This window comes from Pecten maximus, chromosome 5 (assembly GCF_902652985.1).
Source record: "Pecten maximus chromosome 5, xPecMax1.1, whole genome shotgun sequence".
Lineage (NCBI taxonomy): Eukaryota > Metazoa > Mollusca > Bivalvia > Pectinida > Pectinidae > Pecten > Pecten maximus.
The window spans coordinates 41,405,204-41,422,430 of NC_047019.1; the positions used below are offsets into that span (position 1 = coordinate 41,405,204).

General features: G+C 34.2%; 1 protein-coding gene and 1 long non-coding RNA gene across 2 annotated transcripts; both read left to right on the plus strand.

The window, feature by feature from the left end:
* Window positions 1–1,029: 1,029 nt before the first annotated feature.
* LOC117326679 lies at window positions 1,030–3,744 on the plus strand. The gene is made up of 3 exons (XR_004532494.1): window positions 1,030–1,111; window positions 3,297–3,341; window positions 3,626–3,744. It is a non-coding gene; the product is annotated as an uncharacterized LOC117326679 (long non-coding RNA).
* A 1,174-nt stretch (window positions 3,745–4,918) lies between these two features.
* LOC117326677 (gamma-butyrobetaine dioxygenase-like) lies at window positions 4,919–10,117 on the plus strand. The gene is made up of 6 exons (XM_033883402.1): window positions 4,919–5,053; window positions 5,283–5,343; window positions 5,956–6,009; window positions 7,979–8,047; window positions 8,665–8,766; window positions 9,654–10,117. The coding sequence occupies exons 2-6, from the start codon at window positions 5,299–5,301 to the stop codon at window positions 9,759–9,761; spliced, it is 378 nt and encodes a 125-aa protein (XP_033739293.1). The 5' UTR covers window positions 4,919–5,053; window positions 5,283–5,298; the 3' UTR covers window positions 9,762–10,117.
* The last annotated feature ends 7,110 nt before the right edge of the window (window positions 10,118–17,227 follow it).

The following is a 17,227-nucleotide window of genomic DNA, read 5'->3' on the forward strand; positions in this document are numbered from 1 at the left end:
CATACTAATACTTATACTAATATTTAAGTTTAAGTTCAGAGTTACATAAACTAACAAAACATAATAAAAAAAGGTTTATTTGGAGTAAAGTTACACAAAATTTTCAAATAAGTTACGAACTTTCATAAGTTACGAAGACGTGACTTACTTAAAAGTTATGAAATTCGTATGTTTTTCTTAAACGGATCCAAGACAGATAAAAATAGGGCAACAGGCATAACCTTTAAAAGCCCTCTCCTCTCAGTCATAAATAGTATATGCATGCACATTACAAAAATATTGATGCATTAAACAAGAAATATATTTAACAATAAGTATAATCATAATGACTATCAAACTCACAATAATAAAAGGAAAAGATGACGTGATAGTATTAATAAATATACGTCAGCTGGTTGTTCGTAGCTAGGTGGACACACAGATACAATTTGTAATTGATTTCGTCAATATAACTCTAATCGTTGAATATGTTTACCATGATCACATTAATTGTGTTAACAGAAACTGAAACACACTATGTAGCTTAATAGCATTAAAAATTCAGTTTTATTTACCCATTGTTTTCTAAACTGTGTGCGTAAGTAATATCTATTTTGGTTAAGACGACAGTACCAAGGATTTCCTGGCGAGATGTGCAGTCGTCAGAGGATTCATTATATAGGTATGGTTATTAGAAATGAACTTCATTTCCTTAAATTGCTTCAGATGTGATGGTGATATGGAAACTTGTTTCTTTTAAAATAGGCTATACCAACCTAACTGATTCTGTCATTTGTAATTTTGTATTCCAACATCCATCAACAAAGATATATACAATATGCTGAAATTCAATTTAATTCAATACACGACATAATAAAATAATTTCAAACCAATTTTGATATTTCATTATTTTTCTATACCTATTGATATTTAACTTTCTATTTCCGCAGATGTAGTGGACAACACCTCGATAATTGTGGTATAATTCATAAGGTTCCTACGTTTTGACTTCTATGTTATATCAGAATCGTCATTATATCTATCTGTATTGGAAAGGTGGCTCAGAAATATCAGCGACCAGGGAATTTGTCTTTTGACAGATGTACCAGCCGAACATCATTACGCCAGGAACGTAAGTATCGATCAAACTATACATATCAATTTTATTTTCAATTTCAAAAATATTTTATTGTAAATACATTTTAACAAAGTACATTAACTACAGTCATTAAATGAGTATTTACAAAAGAATCAGACAACAGGCTATGCCTATATCAGTCTTCTTCTATTCCGGTAGATATGTACATTTCTAACTATAACCTAATTCAGCTTTCACACACACGCACACCCAATTACACACTTTTATATGTAATTCAATATGGGTAGTAAATAGCTATAATATAGTTTACAGTCACGCATCAGAGTACTTACACACATCTCACATACAATAGAACAAAACTGAAAGTAAATGTTGTATATACAGCAGTGCTTAAACACTATAATGTAAAGTAGGTTTTAGCAATTATTGAGACGAGTGATGAGAATTCATCAAATGTAACCAAATAAGTAAAAATTTAAAAAAAAAAAATAAAAAATGACCGGTGAATTTATGCTCCAAAAAATACATGTCAAGAGAACAGAGGGAAAAAGAGCTATAAAACAACAAAAAGGATAGAAAAATATGGAAAGTCATGTGTTTTTTTGCATTTTCTAATAAATTCCCAAAAGGAAATGAACTATAAAACGATTAGATATACTTCCATGAAGATGTACAAATGCACAATATACACAATTCTTTCAGATTTCGAGTCAGAGATGAGATACAGTTACTGTAGTTCTCATGTTTACGCCGAAAGGCCAGATAGAGTAATCATTTGTGCGATACTAAAAACTGTCTTAAGGTGAATCACTTACACAATCAACGGCTTGATTATTTTTTCTAAAACTATTTGAATATTACTAAATAACGTAGGGTGTGGAATTATTTTGACACTCACTTCTATGTGACATTTAAAACTAACAACGAATATTCCATTTCTAAATTCACAAAGGAATACTTCATTCCTTACAATCAATCCACTGACAACATGTCAACAGTAAACCGACACATGTGCGCGTCTTCGCAGGTGAAAAAGCCGAGTCACACTATGGGAGTGTGCTCGTGTAAAGATATTTTATTGAGGAAGTTATAATTAAATATATATATATATATATATCAATCTAACAATACATATCAATCTAACAATGCATTTCAATTTAACAATACGGGTCAATACGTAAGTCATCACACAGTATCGATCTAACTATACATATCAATATAACAATACATATCAATCTAATAATATATATCAATCTAACAATAAATGACAATCTAACAATACATATCAATATAACAATACATATCAATCTAACAATATATAGCAATTTAACAATGCATATCAATCTAACAATACATATCAATCTAACAACACATATCAATCTAACAATATACATATCAATCTAACAATACATATCAATAAAACAATACATATCAATCTTACAATACATATCAATCTAACAATACATATCAATCTAACAATACATATCAATCTAACAATACACATCAATCTAACAATACATATCAATTTAACAATACATATCAATCTAACAATATATGTCAATCTAACTATATATCAATCTAACAATACATATCAATCTAACAATACATATTAATCTAACAAATATTAATACGTAAGTGAACTCACAGTATCAAATTAACAATGCAGCCATTTCTAAACAATACAATGAGGTCAAGTATCCCGCATATAGTACATACTGATATATAAATAATAATTTTACAAATAAAACACATGTTAACATTCCAGAGTCGTGATTCCATAATAAATGACAGTTTGTAGTGTATGGCACATAGACATTGTGTATACAAGTACCATTAGTCCAACATCTATAAAATTCGACATTGCCTGTCATGTTTACACGTAATAGAACAAATTTATTCAGAAAATGTATCTATGATAAGATAGGGAGGTCTATATATAATAATGGATGTGGAACCAGGTGTTCAAGAAGGGACACCATCATGCTACATAATAAGACTATTTGCTGTGCAGTACTACTTTATTGAGAAATTAGAACAAACTAAATTAATCTTAACTCTTTAAACAAATAAATCACGTTTTTCGACGGTATCGCTGTTCAATTTTCAAGGATGTAGAATGAAAAAGTATGGTTAGTGGCAAAATAACATTTTATAACGGTAACCCGGATAATTTTTGTTCTACTTGTGTGTCTAATGTATGGTATTCTCTTCATCACAGGTCTTGAGCAAGATTGGGTGTCTGATGGCAACCTTTTACGGAGAGGTCAGTTATTTAGCTTTCAAATATTTAGAATCTTCCGTGTGACGTCATTTGAAATTGTCTTTCCACGGTCATTTTGTATAAATACGTATATCGCGCTCAGCAAGAACATAAAGGTCGTAGGAATAAAGAGTAAAGAGTGACCATCCATTCATAATAAGAAGATATTTTTTAATTGTTGAAAATATTTACTTAAGGTAAATACAGCCGGTCAACATGTAGTAGGAGCAGAAGTAGGATTTATATGTATGTTAGCTTATCATCAAAATAATGTAATTTATTCCCAGCTGTGGGACGTCAAAGTTGAGAAAAAGATGGTCAATTCTACAGACGGACGACAGGCGCTTTTGTTCCACATGGACCAAGCCATATATGAGGCACAGCCCGGTATACAGTTTCTTCATTGTTTGAAGTAAGCGTGACGATATGAACATACAAGTACAAAAGAAATAAAATGATCTGAAATCAAAAATTCATATTACCAATTAAACAATGTCGAGGCAAATCGGGGGTAGTATCGTCAGGGTAAGCATGATTGCTTCATTGCAGTGAAAATTGTCGAAGATGCGTCTTTGTTCCTCTAAACAATCGAATAGAATCTAATAGTTTTATCCAAAGACCTTCTGTCGATGGAGCAACATAGATGAAGTGTTATCTGAATGATAGTTTTACCTTATGTCGGGATAGTGCCCGATCTTTACTATGGATAAATAACGACAGAAGAGCTCCACCGTAAGCCAAACTTAAGACGATAAACGTCGGATATGACAGACCGTACAGTGACATAATGTTTCCTGTCTTTTAACTAAGATTGTGATTCTCAGATCTCCAGAAACTCCATACGCATAGTCGAGGAAGTAGGTAAGACACATACCAGCACTATTTTTGTTAATCCTGTTCGAGGCTCGCAGTAGAAGTGTTCCGATGACTTCTTGAAAGAACTAAAAAAAAACAACATCAAAGTCAGTCACTTAATGTATTACTGATGACTTTAATGAAGGATCGGTCGCTCAGTGTCCCCAATTGCATGTTGGTATATGAATATCCCTTAGGATGTTAGCGCAGGGACAGAAGTGATCATCTCTACTTTAACCATAATGACTGAAAACTTTCTTTAGCATTGGTATGCATTTGATGGTTACTGATTAAAAACTTGCAAAGGAACAAATATTGAGACGAATAGTTAAGTTGATAAATTATCAACCCTACCATACCATCACAATAATAAATTACTTAATTTCGACAGGGTTACATATTTAGACATTCGTCTAGCTTACAGTCTGGTCAAATAAAGACATAATTATGTGTACTGTATATTCAATGCACAACAACATACTTCAACATCATAACAAGATACAGGACCAGAGAGCAGGCGATTGGGCAGCCCCTTCTAACAATCTCTCTGGCATTACTACATATTTTATCATAAAACAAAAAGAAAAAAAACAAGCTGTGTTGACCAAATCACTCACCAACAACTACTGTACCGTGTCCTTCCCACTTCAAGATTCGCATTACATGCATTCTTTGAAAGACAAGATAATTTCGATTGGTTATCTTCTTTTTTTCACAAGATTTGATGACTCATTGGAGGGTGGGGAAACCCTGTTCGTCGATCTATATCACGTTGCTGAGATTTTCCGGGCTGAATTTCCAGAGGCGTTTCGAATTTTGACAAAAATTCCAGTAACTTTCAGGAGGATTCAATATGAGCGGTAATATTGTCATTTTGAATGTTTACTTTCATCATTGTGGATGTTTGCTTTCATCGAATACACTGCCTCCACAAACTACCGATACTGGGGGATAACTTTGATTCATTTATTTATTCAATTATTTATAGTAAGTTGTTGTATTTAAGGGCATGTTATCAGTGACACTTTTGATTATATTGTCCTCTCCATTGTTTACATTTATTTCATCGGTTAATTCTTTATCAAACAGTGCCAACCCTGTCCACATGGTTTACAGGAGACCTCTGATATCCCTCAACGACGAGAAACGGGTAAATGTTGCCATTGTCTTACAACAATGACAATGAGATGAATGATAAAACAAATAAACCATTATGTAACCTTTTTCTTCGTCATATGTTGTAACGTTTATACGCATGATGTTTGGTCGCGGAACAGGTAATCAAACATATATTGGGAAGCAGGGCATTGTGGATATTAATCAATATGCGTTTCATCGGCAAATTTGATACATTTGGCACATTTCTGCTAGGCCTTGACACAATCTACCTTTACAAACGATCTATACTTCAGTATAATTACCAGTTTAATTATCATATTTAGGAAATGTGTTTTTCTAGCCCGAAATGAGAGTATGAATGTTATTATTTCTATTTTTGTACCATATGGGGATCTTCTCACTACCATGGATTCTTGTTATTGGCCTTGAAAGCAGAAGCCGTGTATTATTTGGGAATGTTTGGTTTAATTCTTTTTTTTTGTATCCTATAAAATTTATGTAATATCTACTGTTTGTATATCCCGTGGTTTTCAAGAAATTACTTGAATTGCACAATGTTCTTATTTTGGTGTAAACTTTTGTTTGATGTTGATAATTGTTTATGTCAAAACAGCAGTTGACATCATAATTTGGAAACTTTCAGGTAATCAATATCACTTGGCATGAACATCAATTTGGACCACCTTTGGTGCAGCAGGTAAGGTTAAAAATGATAATACCAGTGTAACTATAAACTGATTGAAATATAACCATAGATATTTTACTGGTTCCAAACCACACACGTTGTCAAATCTTTGTAATGTAGAACGTATGCCAGTTTCTATAGTCATATAGACGTGAGGCCTGATAATTTGTTTGTCATTAGTGTGGATCTTATTTCGACACAGTCTGTTACCTATCTATAAAGTGTGGGTGTTGTTATTCACGCAATACAAGTTAAGACTTTCAAAACATTATCTTCCTGGTGTTCTTAAATGTTTCCATTTAATTTTTTTTTCGACGAAATTGTGGAGTAAATAAACTGGTTAAAGCACTGTACAATCAAATGAAATTGGATTCGCAATGATTCAGAACCTTTTCTATCTGAAACCTAATACATTTGAACACAACATTTTTTGAGAAAAAAAAATGTTTAAGTCAATTTATTTTAAAAATAATCAAAAGTCTATTACATACACGAATGTCACTATGTGATACGTAACGTGAATATAATTAACCGACGCGGAAGTCAATGCCGGATTCGGACGTGGAATCTGGATACTTTAATATGAAAATAATCAGTCTAGAGACAGTGTTCTAGACAGAAAGGTTGTTTAGCATGTGTGGTATGTTAGTGAGTCAGTGCCGTCAACACAGACGTAGACTTTCTGTACTAAATATTCGCTACATTTCGATTATTGAAATGCCCTGCATACTTAATTATAAAATAATCATTGTATTACGAACGAAACTTGCAGTCAAATGATATTCACGCAAGAATTTATATCAAATGCTTAAACTTTCGGGTAGCATTTGAGCACCAGGATTAACCTTATTCTAGAGTGCTGAGGAAACATTTGAAAGAGCACAGGGAAATCAGGCCACTAACACACTCCATTGAAAGATCAATTATACACTTTGATACCATTGTTTTTGACAGCTTCCTCCAGGGCTCCTAAACCCGTGCCATCTATCAAGTGTTGGGGAAAATAAAACATAATTGATTCTTAAAAAATGACAGCCTTCTTTTAAGGTGTTATGGTTCTTATTCTAGCTTTGACATCTCGCACCTTGGCATCCCTTTATAAAAAAAACGTTTAACATTTCGCACCTTGGCATCCCTTTATAAAAAAACATTTGACATCTCACACCTTGGTATCCCTTTATATAAAAAAAACATTTGACATCTCGCACCTTGGCATCCTTTTATATAAACAAACATTTGACGTCTCGCACCTTGGCATCCCTTTATATAAAAAACATTTGACATCTCGCACCTTGGCATCCCTATATATAAAAAAACATTTGACATCTCGCACCTTGGCATCCCTTTATATAAAAACATTTGACATCTCGCACCTTGGCATCCCTTTATATAAAAAAAACATTTGACATCTCGCACCTTGGCATCCCTTTATAAACAAAACATTTGACATCTCGCACCTTGGTATCCCTTTATATATAAAACATTTGACATCTCGCACCTTGGCATCCCTTTATACAAAAAAACATTTGACATCTCGCACCTTGGCATCCCTTTATAAACAAAACATTTGACATCTCGCACCTTGGCATCCCTTTATATATAAAACATTTGACATCTCGCACTTTGGCATCCCTTTATAAACAAAACATTTGCTTTAATGTCACTTTCAGTTGTTTTGTTGTTTTTTTTTTCTGTTAAAGAGTTTTCAGAAATTAATATTCAGGAATACATCGTGAAAAAAACTTGGAATATATTTACCAGGAGTAGCATAATAAAACGTTAGTTAATTTCGTTCTCTTTAATTTATGTCTATTGCAAAGATGCTATCTGGCATCACATATTCCGCATTTTTGACTTTGATAACCACGGCAATTCAAGATTTATTTGCTAACGATTGACTAAGTAGTATTAAAAGATGTGCAGGCTAATCAAATTGGAGGTAAGAGGTAATCCTGTTAATAACGTTATTTTTCATACACAGAACAACGTGGAGGAGTTCTATCTGGCCTACCAGCTTTTCGCCAGGGCGATCAATGACTTCCCCTATAGGGTAGGAATCAGGGTTATGATAGCCCGACGTCTGTCTGGTTCTGGATAAATCTGGACTTTTGTAATTCATATAGACTCTTTTTGTATGGTATATGTGCAAGTTCTCTATAATCATACCTTTACTGTTTATCTATGTGGATTGAAGTCTTGATCATGGAAATGAAAATAATCACTTATTCTTCGAGCGATGCTAGCATTTGATGGAGTTATATTGATATATTGTTTAAACAGAGACCTATATACTAGTATATAGGTCTCTGGTTTAAATAAAATGCACTATATCCTGCATCATTTGGTATATACGATAGCCCCTGTAAATCTATCAAATAATCGATGGACTTTGTGCCATAAATGAAAGGCTTTCCATGCATCTACATTAACATACTCTCCTACAACAAAGGCAATGACACCGAAACATCTTAGATACTGATATATCTTATTCAGAATACTCAAACATTTATGATATAAAAAAAATAAATAATCAATGAACTTTTTACTGTCTTATTTGACCTTGATTTTATATTGAATTTAAATTCTATGGCAACAGTGAATTATCATTACCATGCTGTTGCAACATTCAGCTAGTGTACATAAAACATGTCTTATTGTATCCGCCAGAGAGTCGTACGTCTCCGGAAGAGTGATATGATCTGCTTCAATAATAGGAGACTTGCTCATGCCCGAAATGCATTTACTGGAAAAGGTGAAAGACATTTGCAGGTTAGACAATGTTTCCCTTGATAATTTATGTCAGCAACGTGAAACAAAAATATATTAATGGATCGTTTTGTTGACATTTATTGAACACACGTCACACGTTTATTTTCACAAATATTCCGAAAAACAGCGTCTTGACAAGTATTTTTATTTCAATAGAACAATCAAAATAAAGTTAATGCTTCGCTAATTATACCCCCGCAACGAAATTAGGGGGGGGGGGGGGGGGGGGGGGTATACTGGAATCACGTTTTCCGTCCGTTTGTCCGTCCGTCTGTCTGTAGATACATTTTGTCCGGACAACTCCTCCTAAACCGATTGGCCGATTTCAATGAAACTTCACACAAATATAGAGAACTATGTGTAAATGTGCGTGCCACTTTCTTTTCCACAAAATTATGGTTGATATGACAACTAGTCACTATAAACGGGTTTTCCTATAAGAACCATAACTTTAAGTTTGTCCGGTCGACAACTCCTCCTAAACCAAAGGACCGATTTCAATGAAACTTCACACAAATATAGAGAATATATGTGTGTGTGTGTGTGTGTGTGTGTGTGTGTGTGTGTGTGTGTGTGTGTGTGTGTGTGTGTGTGTGTGTGTGCATGCTACTTTCTTTTTTTCAAAATTATGATTGATATGGCAACTGGTCGTTGAATTATCTTTATTGTGAAGAACACATGTTTCAGACATTCTGAATTTCAAAAATATCGGCATGCACTTATTTAGCCTCTTATTAACAGTTCCAATTTACCATTGACTCGTGCAGACTGCGGGGTATTAGTCAGCCATCCTGGCGACAGTTCCAGTTGATTTTGACAGATTGTGCTGATTGGAAAATGCTAACATTGAACTATCTGATTAACACGATTCTGTTAAAATGTTACAGGGAGGCTATATCAACTCCGATGACTTTAAGAGCAAACTGATGTATCTGTCACAGAAGCTTGATGACGGTAAACCTGTGTGTCACGTGGGAAATACAGACTGGACTTAAAACAGAGGAACAACTTACATTCGGAGAAGTAAGGATGACACTCATAGTTTCATTCAAACTTGTTGCTAAGTATTTCGTAACATTGAAGGAAAAAGTCCCGGCAACTCACACTGTCAAGATTCGTGAAATTGACACAACAAATCGACATATATCAACTGTAGGAGATATGTTTTAACTTTATTTACGATACCATACGTAAGACTTTTTATATACAGAGGATATCATATATATTTCTCTTTAGTTTCCAAACACATATATATTATACGTGTGTATTTTTTAGTCAACTGCAAAAATAATGAAGGTATGACGACAACAAAGAAATATTTCAAGTCTTGATTTTCATCATTATATCACTAAATTAATGCAATAACTGACATTTTCTAATTTATATTTTTTACTGCTAACGTGGTTTTCTGCATCGACACTTTCCAATAAAAACAACAAGGTTTTGGGTCTACCTGTTTTGAGTTCATTTTATGTTAGGTTATGGCTTCCACAGAAAGGTGCAGGTTTTGTTTCTGTTTCTCGACAAAAAATATTAATCTTTGAAAGCTGTGAAAGTTGGGAGACATTACCACGACCGAAAACAATAGAAAATTGTATTAGGAAAGCAGTTTTCGTTGCGAATTCGCCCCATGACGAGAACAAGACTACCTGTGATGACGTTTACTTTTCGAAACTTCACAAGGCTTATAAATCTGTGTGAGTTGATCACCTTCATTTCTGTACTCATACCTTGGAAAATTTTGATGAGGGTAAAACACATCTGAAACGAAATCAAAGCGATCTTTTTGGTTCTAAAAATGACGACGTTAACGAAATCTTGTTCTGTGTGACAAATGCAATTAAATAGAGTGAATATGTTTCGGGATTTATGAAATATGGATATAGCCAAGTGTTTTTCACGGTCCCCAGAAATTCGTTATCAACGAGGTTGACTATATGAAAAGCCAAAGTTTCCTTATATTTCAAACATTTGAATTTTTTCGCGATTTTTCCAGACATTTGTCATTCAGTTTTCCATTCATTACGAAGTGACGCAGAGCAATATATGCTATAGTGGATCCGCTTCCTACAGTGGTTACAGGTTCCAGTCGATTCGATATCCAATGTCCTGTGGACATTATCAGGATATCCATTCCAGATGTTGACTTACTACGGATAATCTTACGACGCCGTGTGTTGAGAGTTTCGGCTGAGGCAGGCACCATGATCTCATTTGGACAATTGTATTTCCTTTTGCGGTATGAAGACGTGTTCGGGGTGTGTTTGAATGTCTCGTGGTTTCGTTGTCCCCACCGTAAAAGAAAGTGACCCAGATTTAACCTAGATTTGTATTGGTTGTCTTACTATCCCTACTTGTCTTTTCCTCGTATTTTTTACCTATATTTGTATGAGGGTGTCTTACTCTCCCACCTTGTCGTATTATCATTGTATTTTTGACCTTCATTTATATGAGGTGTCTTACTCTCCCACCTTGGCCTATCATCATTGTACTTTTGACCTATATTTGTATTGGGGTGCCTTACTCCCCCACCTTGTCGTATTATCATTGTACTTTTGACCTATATTTGTATGAGGGTGTCTTACTCTCCCACCTTGTCTTGTCCTCGTACTTTTGACCTATATTGTTATGAGGTGTCTTACTCTCCCACCTTGTCGTATTATCATTGTACTGTTTACCTAAATTTGCATGTGGGTGTCTTACTCTCCCACCTTGTCTTATTCCCTTTGTACTTTAAACCGATATTAATATGAGGTGTCTTACTCTCCCACCTTGCCGTATTATCATTGTACTTTTTTCTGATTCCTTCAGTCAAGTTTTTCACTCGCTTTGTCGTCATTAAATTAAAATTACAATATTGTTCTAATATTGGTATATATCGTTTTGGGAAAGTGTATATGAATTGAGTATAGAGATGAAAGTTGGATCTATTGGCGATTTGGTACTGGTAATTTACTATAATTCCTGGACGTTATACGAGTTAAAAGCTTCAATATAAACATCCTTTCGCAGATTTTCGTGATTCAGAATGTTCCTGAGACCGGTTTTTAAAAAAGGATGGAAATAGAAACACTCTCTGGGTAGTCTAGAATTTGAATAGTGAAAACGGCAGAGAGGTAGATGATGATAAAAGCGAAACTCATGTTGGAATCGGAAACAAAAATGATAAAAGTGTAAGTCAGTTATGAAATAGTCTGACCAGAATGATCTGTTTTGTTGAACTTAGATTAGCATATTGAATGCAGACGAGTATATTGCTAATGATGTACATGATTGTTTACACATGAAGAAACAGTCGTGAAGGCTACTTTACCGAGGTACATGGGATGATCTGACGGGTTCCAATCCCGAAGGGTTTTCTTTCCCCTTGAATAGTCATTTATTCTCGCCGTGTAATTCAATGAATGCACCTTTTGTTCGTTAATATTTTGTCTTTTACCTTTTTTTTCCAGTTTACCTGTATATGTAGTCGTCTCGTAAACCGTGTAAACAATTTATTAATTGAATTCCAGCATCTTACGGAAAAGTCTACAATTTCCCACCTTCAGTTCTGTAACAATATCAAGTTCAATGTCGTGTTTACATAGAATGAATTCCAACCGCTGTTCTATTTGTACTAACTTTTGGTATCGTTTTGTATAATACCTCAGATACGATTTCAACTTATTCTACCGAAATCGGTGTTGAGGCATTGAAATAGAAAGGGGGTCGGCCTAAACTTTCAACGAGGACTCGGCAGCCATTGCTAAAATTGCAAAGGAAACTATCATACTTCCTAGTGATATCATGATATCAATCATTGAATTTTCACACATTCTTCATGAACCTGTCATTATCATTATCCTGCACCGTGTTTTTTGTCATCAATGCAAGACTCAAAAACGTGATGGGTTACTACCAATACTAAACATTCGCTGCAAGTTGTGGCCTAATAATTTGGGATTTAGTTGTTAAATACTAATACCTGCATTGTATAAAAAATGAACGGGATACTGAGTGAGAAAATCCGTATACTGTGGAAACGGCGTACAAGCAGCATGTATACTTGTTTAAGGCTATCTGGTCTCGTTAAACCTGTCTTGAATGATCCTTAAGTAGTACTGACAAAATGGTATTTTACTTTGTATAGGTCCGAAATCCAAGATTGACTCCATAACCTTCATCTTGAAAAGGGAATTTTAAACCTTTCTTGCTCCATCTGTCTAATTTAACTCGCACTTTCCCCGAAGGATGTCCTGACTAAGAATTCCTACATTGCCACCCCATGACTGATAAAGGTACAATTTTAATTTCCTCTCCAGTTATAATTACTCCAGTGGATTTAGTTGACACAAATCGGGAATGACCTTGGGATGGCTATGACAATGTGTTGTTAGTTTCCGGAATTATTCGACATCCAAATTGGCCGCTAGGGTTGCCATTTCGGGACTCACATTTTAATCTTCTCCAGTTTTAGTTGTGTCTTTTGGCTAAAAATTGGCGGAGATGTTAAGGAAAGGAAGCCGCCAACGTTTTATTATATTTCGGCCTTGTTAATACTTTGACAAGGCAGTTACGGTGGTCATTTTGTAACATGATTACGCAACCGTGTTATATAATTCCTTTTTTATATTAATTTTCTTCCAAAGGTAATTAAGGGGGATGTGGTTGAAACTTGCCAGGAATGATCCGAAGATGGTCCTTACAATGGGTTGTTTTGTTTCTGGTCGCTTAAAAATCCGAGGGGACCGGCGAGAACGTCGTTTTGAAAAACACATTTGCAGCCTCGTTAAAACTTTGCTATGACAGCTACTGCGGATCTCCTTCCGTAATAAGATTATGCAATTGTGATTTTATTGGACAAAACCTTTGAAAACTTCTCCAGGTTCCAACATGTGGATTAAGCAGAAACAAGGAATGATCCTGAGATGATCCTGGTCAAGTATTGTTAATTTTTAAACTTGTCCAAGTTCTAATATGGAAGCTACAGCTGCCATTTTATAACAATATTGCTCACTCATGGTTGTTGATAAAAATTTATTTTAAACTTGCTTAATTCTATCAATTCAATTTAGATGTTATCCCAAGATAGTCCTGGCCATATGTTGCTATTTTTCGGGACAACAATTGTTCTCAGTTCAACATAACTGCTACTAAATGTGTGTACTACATTAGTACTATGTCTTTATAGACAGATAATTTGGGCCTATTGTCCCCTTACTTTCATATAAATGAGATTCAGACCGTCAATGAAACAGAAGACGCTCACTCTACTGGAACACCAGTTCTTATTATCATTGTCAGTTTTATTGGTTTCCATACAAACCAATGTTTTTTGTTCGTATTTTGCACTGGTTTTGTTGTATTTTCTTTTGTTTTCGTGGACATTTGAACATTGTTAGATTTAAAAAGCAATTTCTTGCACTCGAAATCGATAACAAAACATCGATCACAACTTCTGCCTCACGTAAAACAAGACATTAGAATTTGTCAATAAAATGAAATAGAACGAATAATGTTTAGTACAGTCATCATGTGAATATTTAAGTTTTTCCAATCTGTTGACCATTGATATCATTCACATTCCATCGGAGGTTTGATGTTTCGCCAGATCGTTAAGCGACGTGTAATTTATCATCAAAATCGCACGGTGTTGATTAGGAATGCCGAAACTGACATGTTTTGCGGTGGTGAACGATTGACAGAATCAATATGAGCATCCCCATTCACCCCATCATTTATTTTCTTTTTTCCAATGCACCAATGAACCCGGTTTAATACCCGTCGGCAGCAGAAGGACATTTTAAAAGAGTTCCTCGCATTGTTCTGTAATATTAGAATATTGTGGATTATCAAATCCTATTTGTAGAAGAAGGGCATCCCTTAAGTTCAAAAATAGGTCATTGCACGTTATAGTAAGTCTATATCTAGAGAATTAGCTGATTGTTAATCATGTATTCGTTCGATCTGTCCATGTTACTAACGTCACATGGTGTTTAGGCTTACATTTCACCTCGATCATTAAAAGCTAGCTTGAAGACATAAACCCATTGATAATGGGGCAAAAGCAAGCGTCTTCATGGCTTCCGTAATCACAAGATATTAAATGAAAGGATTATACCTGCTGGCACCTTTCAAAACAAATCAAGATTTGGATACAGTAGAGCCAAATGAATTAAACTGCACCATACAAAGACCAAAAAGTCAATGAATTTTATAATTTCAAAATCTTATTTCAAAAGAATATTAATTACATGTGTCTATTCTGAACCATGTAACTATTCATATCAATTAAAACGTGACGAGCAGATAAGGGTAAACCACAGGAACTGAAAAGTCTACGTCTAGCGATCTCAAAGGATTGCACAAAAGGCTTTTGATGAATTACATGTGTAATTCCGAATAGAAAAACATGTTCTTGTCATTCCCTGCAACTGCTCTAAATATAATATGTCAATTACAGACAAACACTGCAGAAGTTGATAATAGATTACCGGAGCACATCACCTCCTTCAGAATGCCCTTGTCATATACAAATCTACATGTATATCTATATAACTAGCTAGACAGTTAGTACTTGGTGACATAAATGTAACCCACAATTCAATGGCACGTGAAGGTTTCATAATATCGACCAATCACTACTGATAAATGAAAAATAAGATTCTTACTGAATCTTTGGATGAGTGAACGAAATCGAAACGACACCATGATACATTGGCGTTGTTCCTCCTCCCCGTGTCTAATAGATCCATCTTTCTGTAGAGTATTAACAGCTTGATATACAGAATACCAGCCAAAATGAATATATATTCCTTGACCCTGATGTCAAAGCTACACTAAATTATTTATTTAATACCCACGTAGTTGCGTCTGCCGGCATGTATGATATTTGCATGTACCAAAGCTGCCAATTTTGACATTCTTCTGGCATTCTTATGCCTCTGTAATCTTTAAACCGAAATGTTATAAACACGTTGCTGTCCTTTCAATTACAGATAATGCCTTTAAACAACAACATTTTGTACCAAGTGGATCGATAATATACCATGCTAACCAATACAGATTCTTTTACACCTTCAACGAACCTCAATAGTTACTAACATGACCTACAAGTACATTCTATCTAAGTGATGTACCTGTATGGGCCGATATGATTATTTCAATTACTAAAAGAAATATCGCTTATGATTTGATAGATAATGGTTCGGTATCCATTTCCCTGATAGGCGTTGATGCACCTGGTCGAGAGAGATTTGGCTGACGGAAGCTTTACCTACCTTTTATAGATGTCATTGATATTATCTTAATTAAGAATAGTCATTCTCCTTTGGCGTTATGGAGGTAGACATCTTAGATGTTCATTAGTATTTTAGCAACCACATATCTCATCTAAGGAATGTTACATTACCCTAACTTAAATTATATTTACAAGGTAGTTTTGTCATGAAAGAAAGCACTTTTTTTCCGGAGCACCTAGCCAATGTATCGTAACATAGATTAAGTAGATGTAGTATACGTTGATATTATCTTGTTTTACAAAATAGTTTTTTTTAAGAGTATAAAAAAACTAAAAATATCTGCCCAATGAAAATAATTCTGATTATCAAATTAGGTATTTATTACAATTTGAAGAAAACATTAAGAGTACAAAACTATATTACAATTCTGAAACAATATGATACAAAGTATCAATTAAAGATACAAAAGATAAAACACGGATATGTAGTGTATATTATATACATTGTATAAGCAACAATATCATCGTTATGTAATGTACAAGCGGAGGTTCTAACCTCAACAACAATATATATACAACGCAACTATATGCAGTATGCTTTAAAGCTCTTTATAACAGTTGCCAATGGTGTCCGCATAGTTAGGAGTAGCCTTGCCCATTCCGTTTTGAAATTTAGAAAAGGTGGGGTCAACATTTTTTTTTTTTTTTTTTTTTTTTTTTTACAATTTGTAGAGGCATGGAAATGAACCATTACCACATAATGATTAGTAATTATAACTTCTAAAAGTCGTGGTGGACCTCCTTGCATAACATCAAGATGAGTGAAGGGGGTACCCTTACACAATGGTAAATAATTTTCACAAGCTGACGGAATTTGAAAATCAATTATAATAGTTTACAGTGTATAAACTCACTGTTGTTTTAATACCAAATATGTCATATTGGCATGCATGAATTAAGTGAAATGATACATTTAATTAAAATAACATGCACAATTTTCACAAAATATATACAATCTTGTCAACTTAAATTATTATAGTTGTAATCGCAGTCTGTATTTTATACTTCTTTACAAACTGTCCACATATATATACTTTCTTTAGAATTTAAAAAGAAAATTAAAACTGGTAAATTACTTTTTTAGTATGTCAAACATGTCCAATTAACAATTTCCCCTTGTTGAATGTTTAAAAGTGAAGGACTAATGGCATCTTGGCACACACTTTGGAACATTCATTTAAG

Bases quoted from the DNA above. Each gene is read 5' to 3' on its own strand.
- LOC117326677 (XM_033883402.1), top strand. From the start codon at position 5,299: ATGGTTTACAGGAGACCTCTGATATCCCTCAACGACGAGAAACGG. The intron at 5,344-5,955 runs GTAAATGTTGCC...GGAAACTTTCAG, and splicing joins CCCTCAACGACGAGAAACGG to GTAATCAATATCACTTGGCA. The intron at 8,048-8,664 runs GTAGGAATCAGG...TGTATCCGCCAG, and splicing joins TCAATGACTTCCCCTATAGG to AGAGTCGTACGTCTCCGGAA.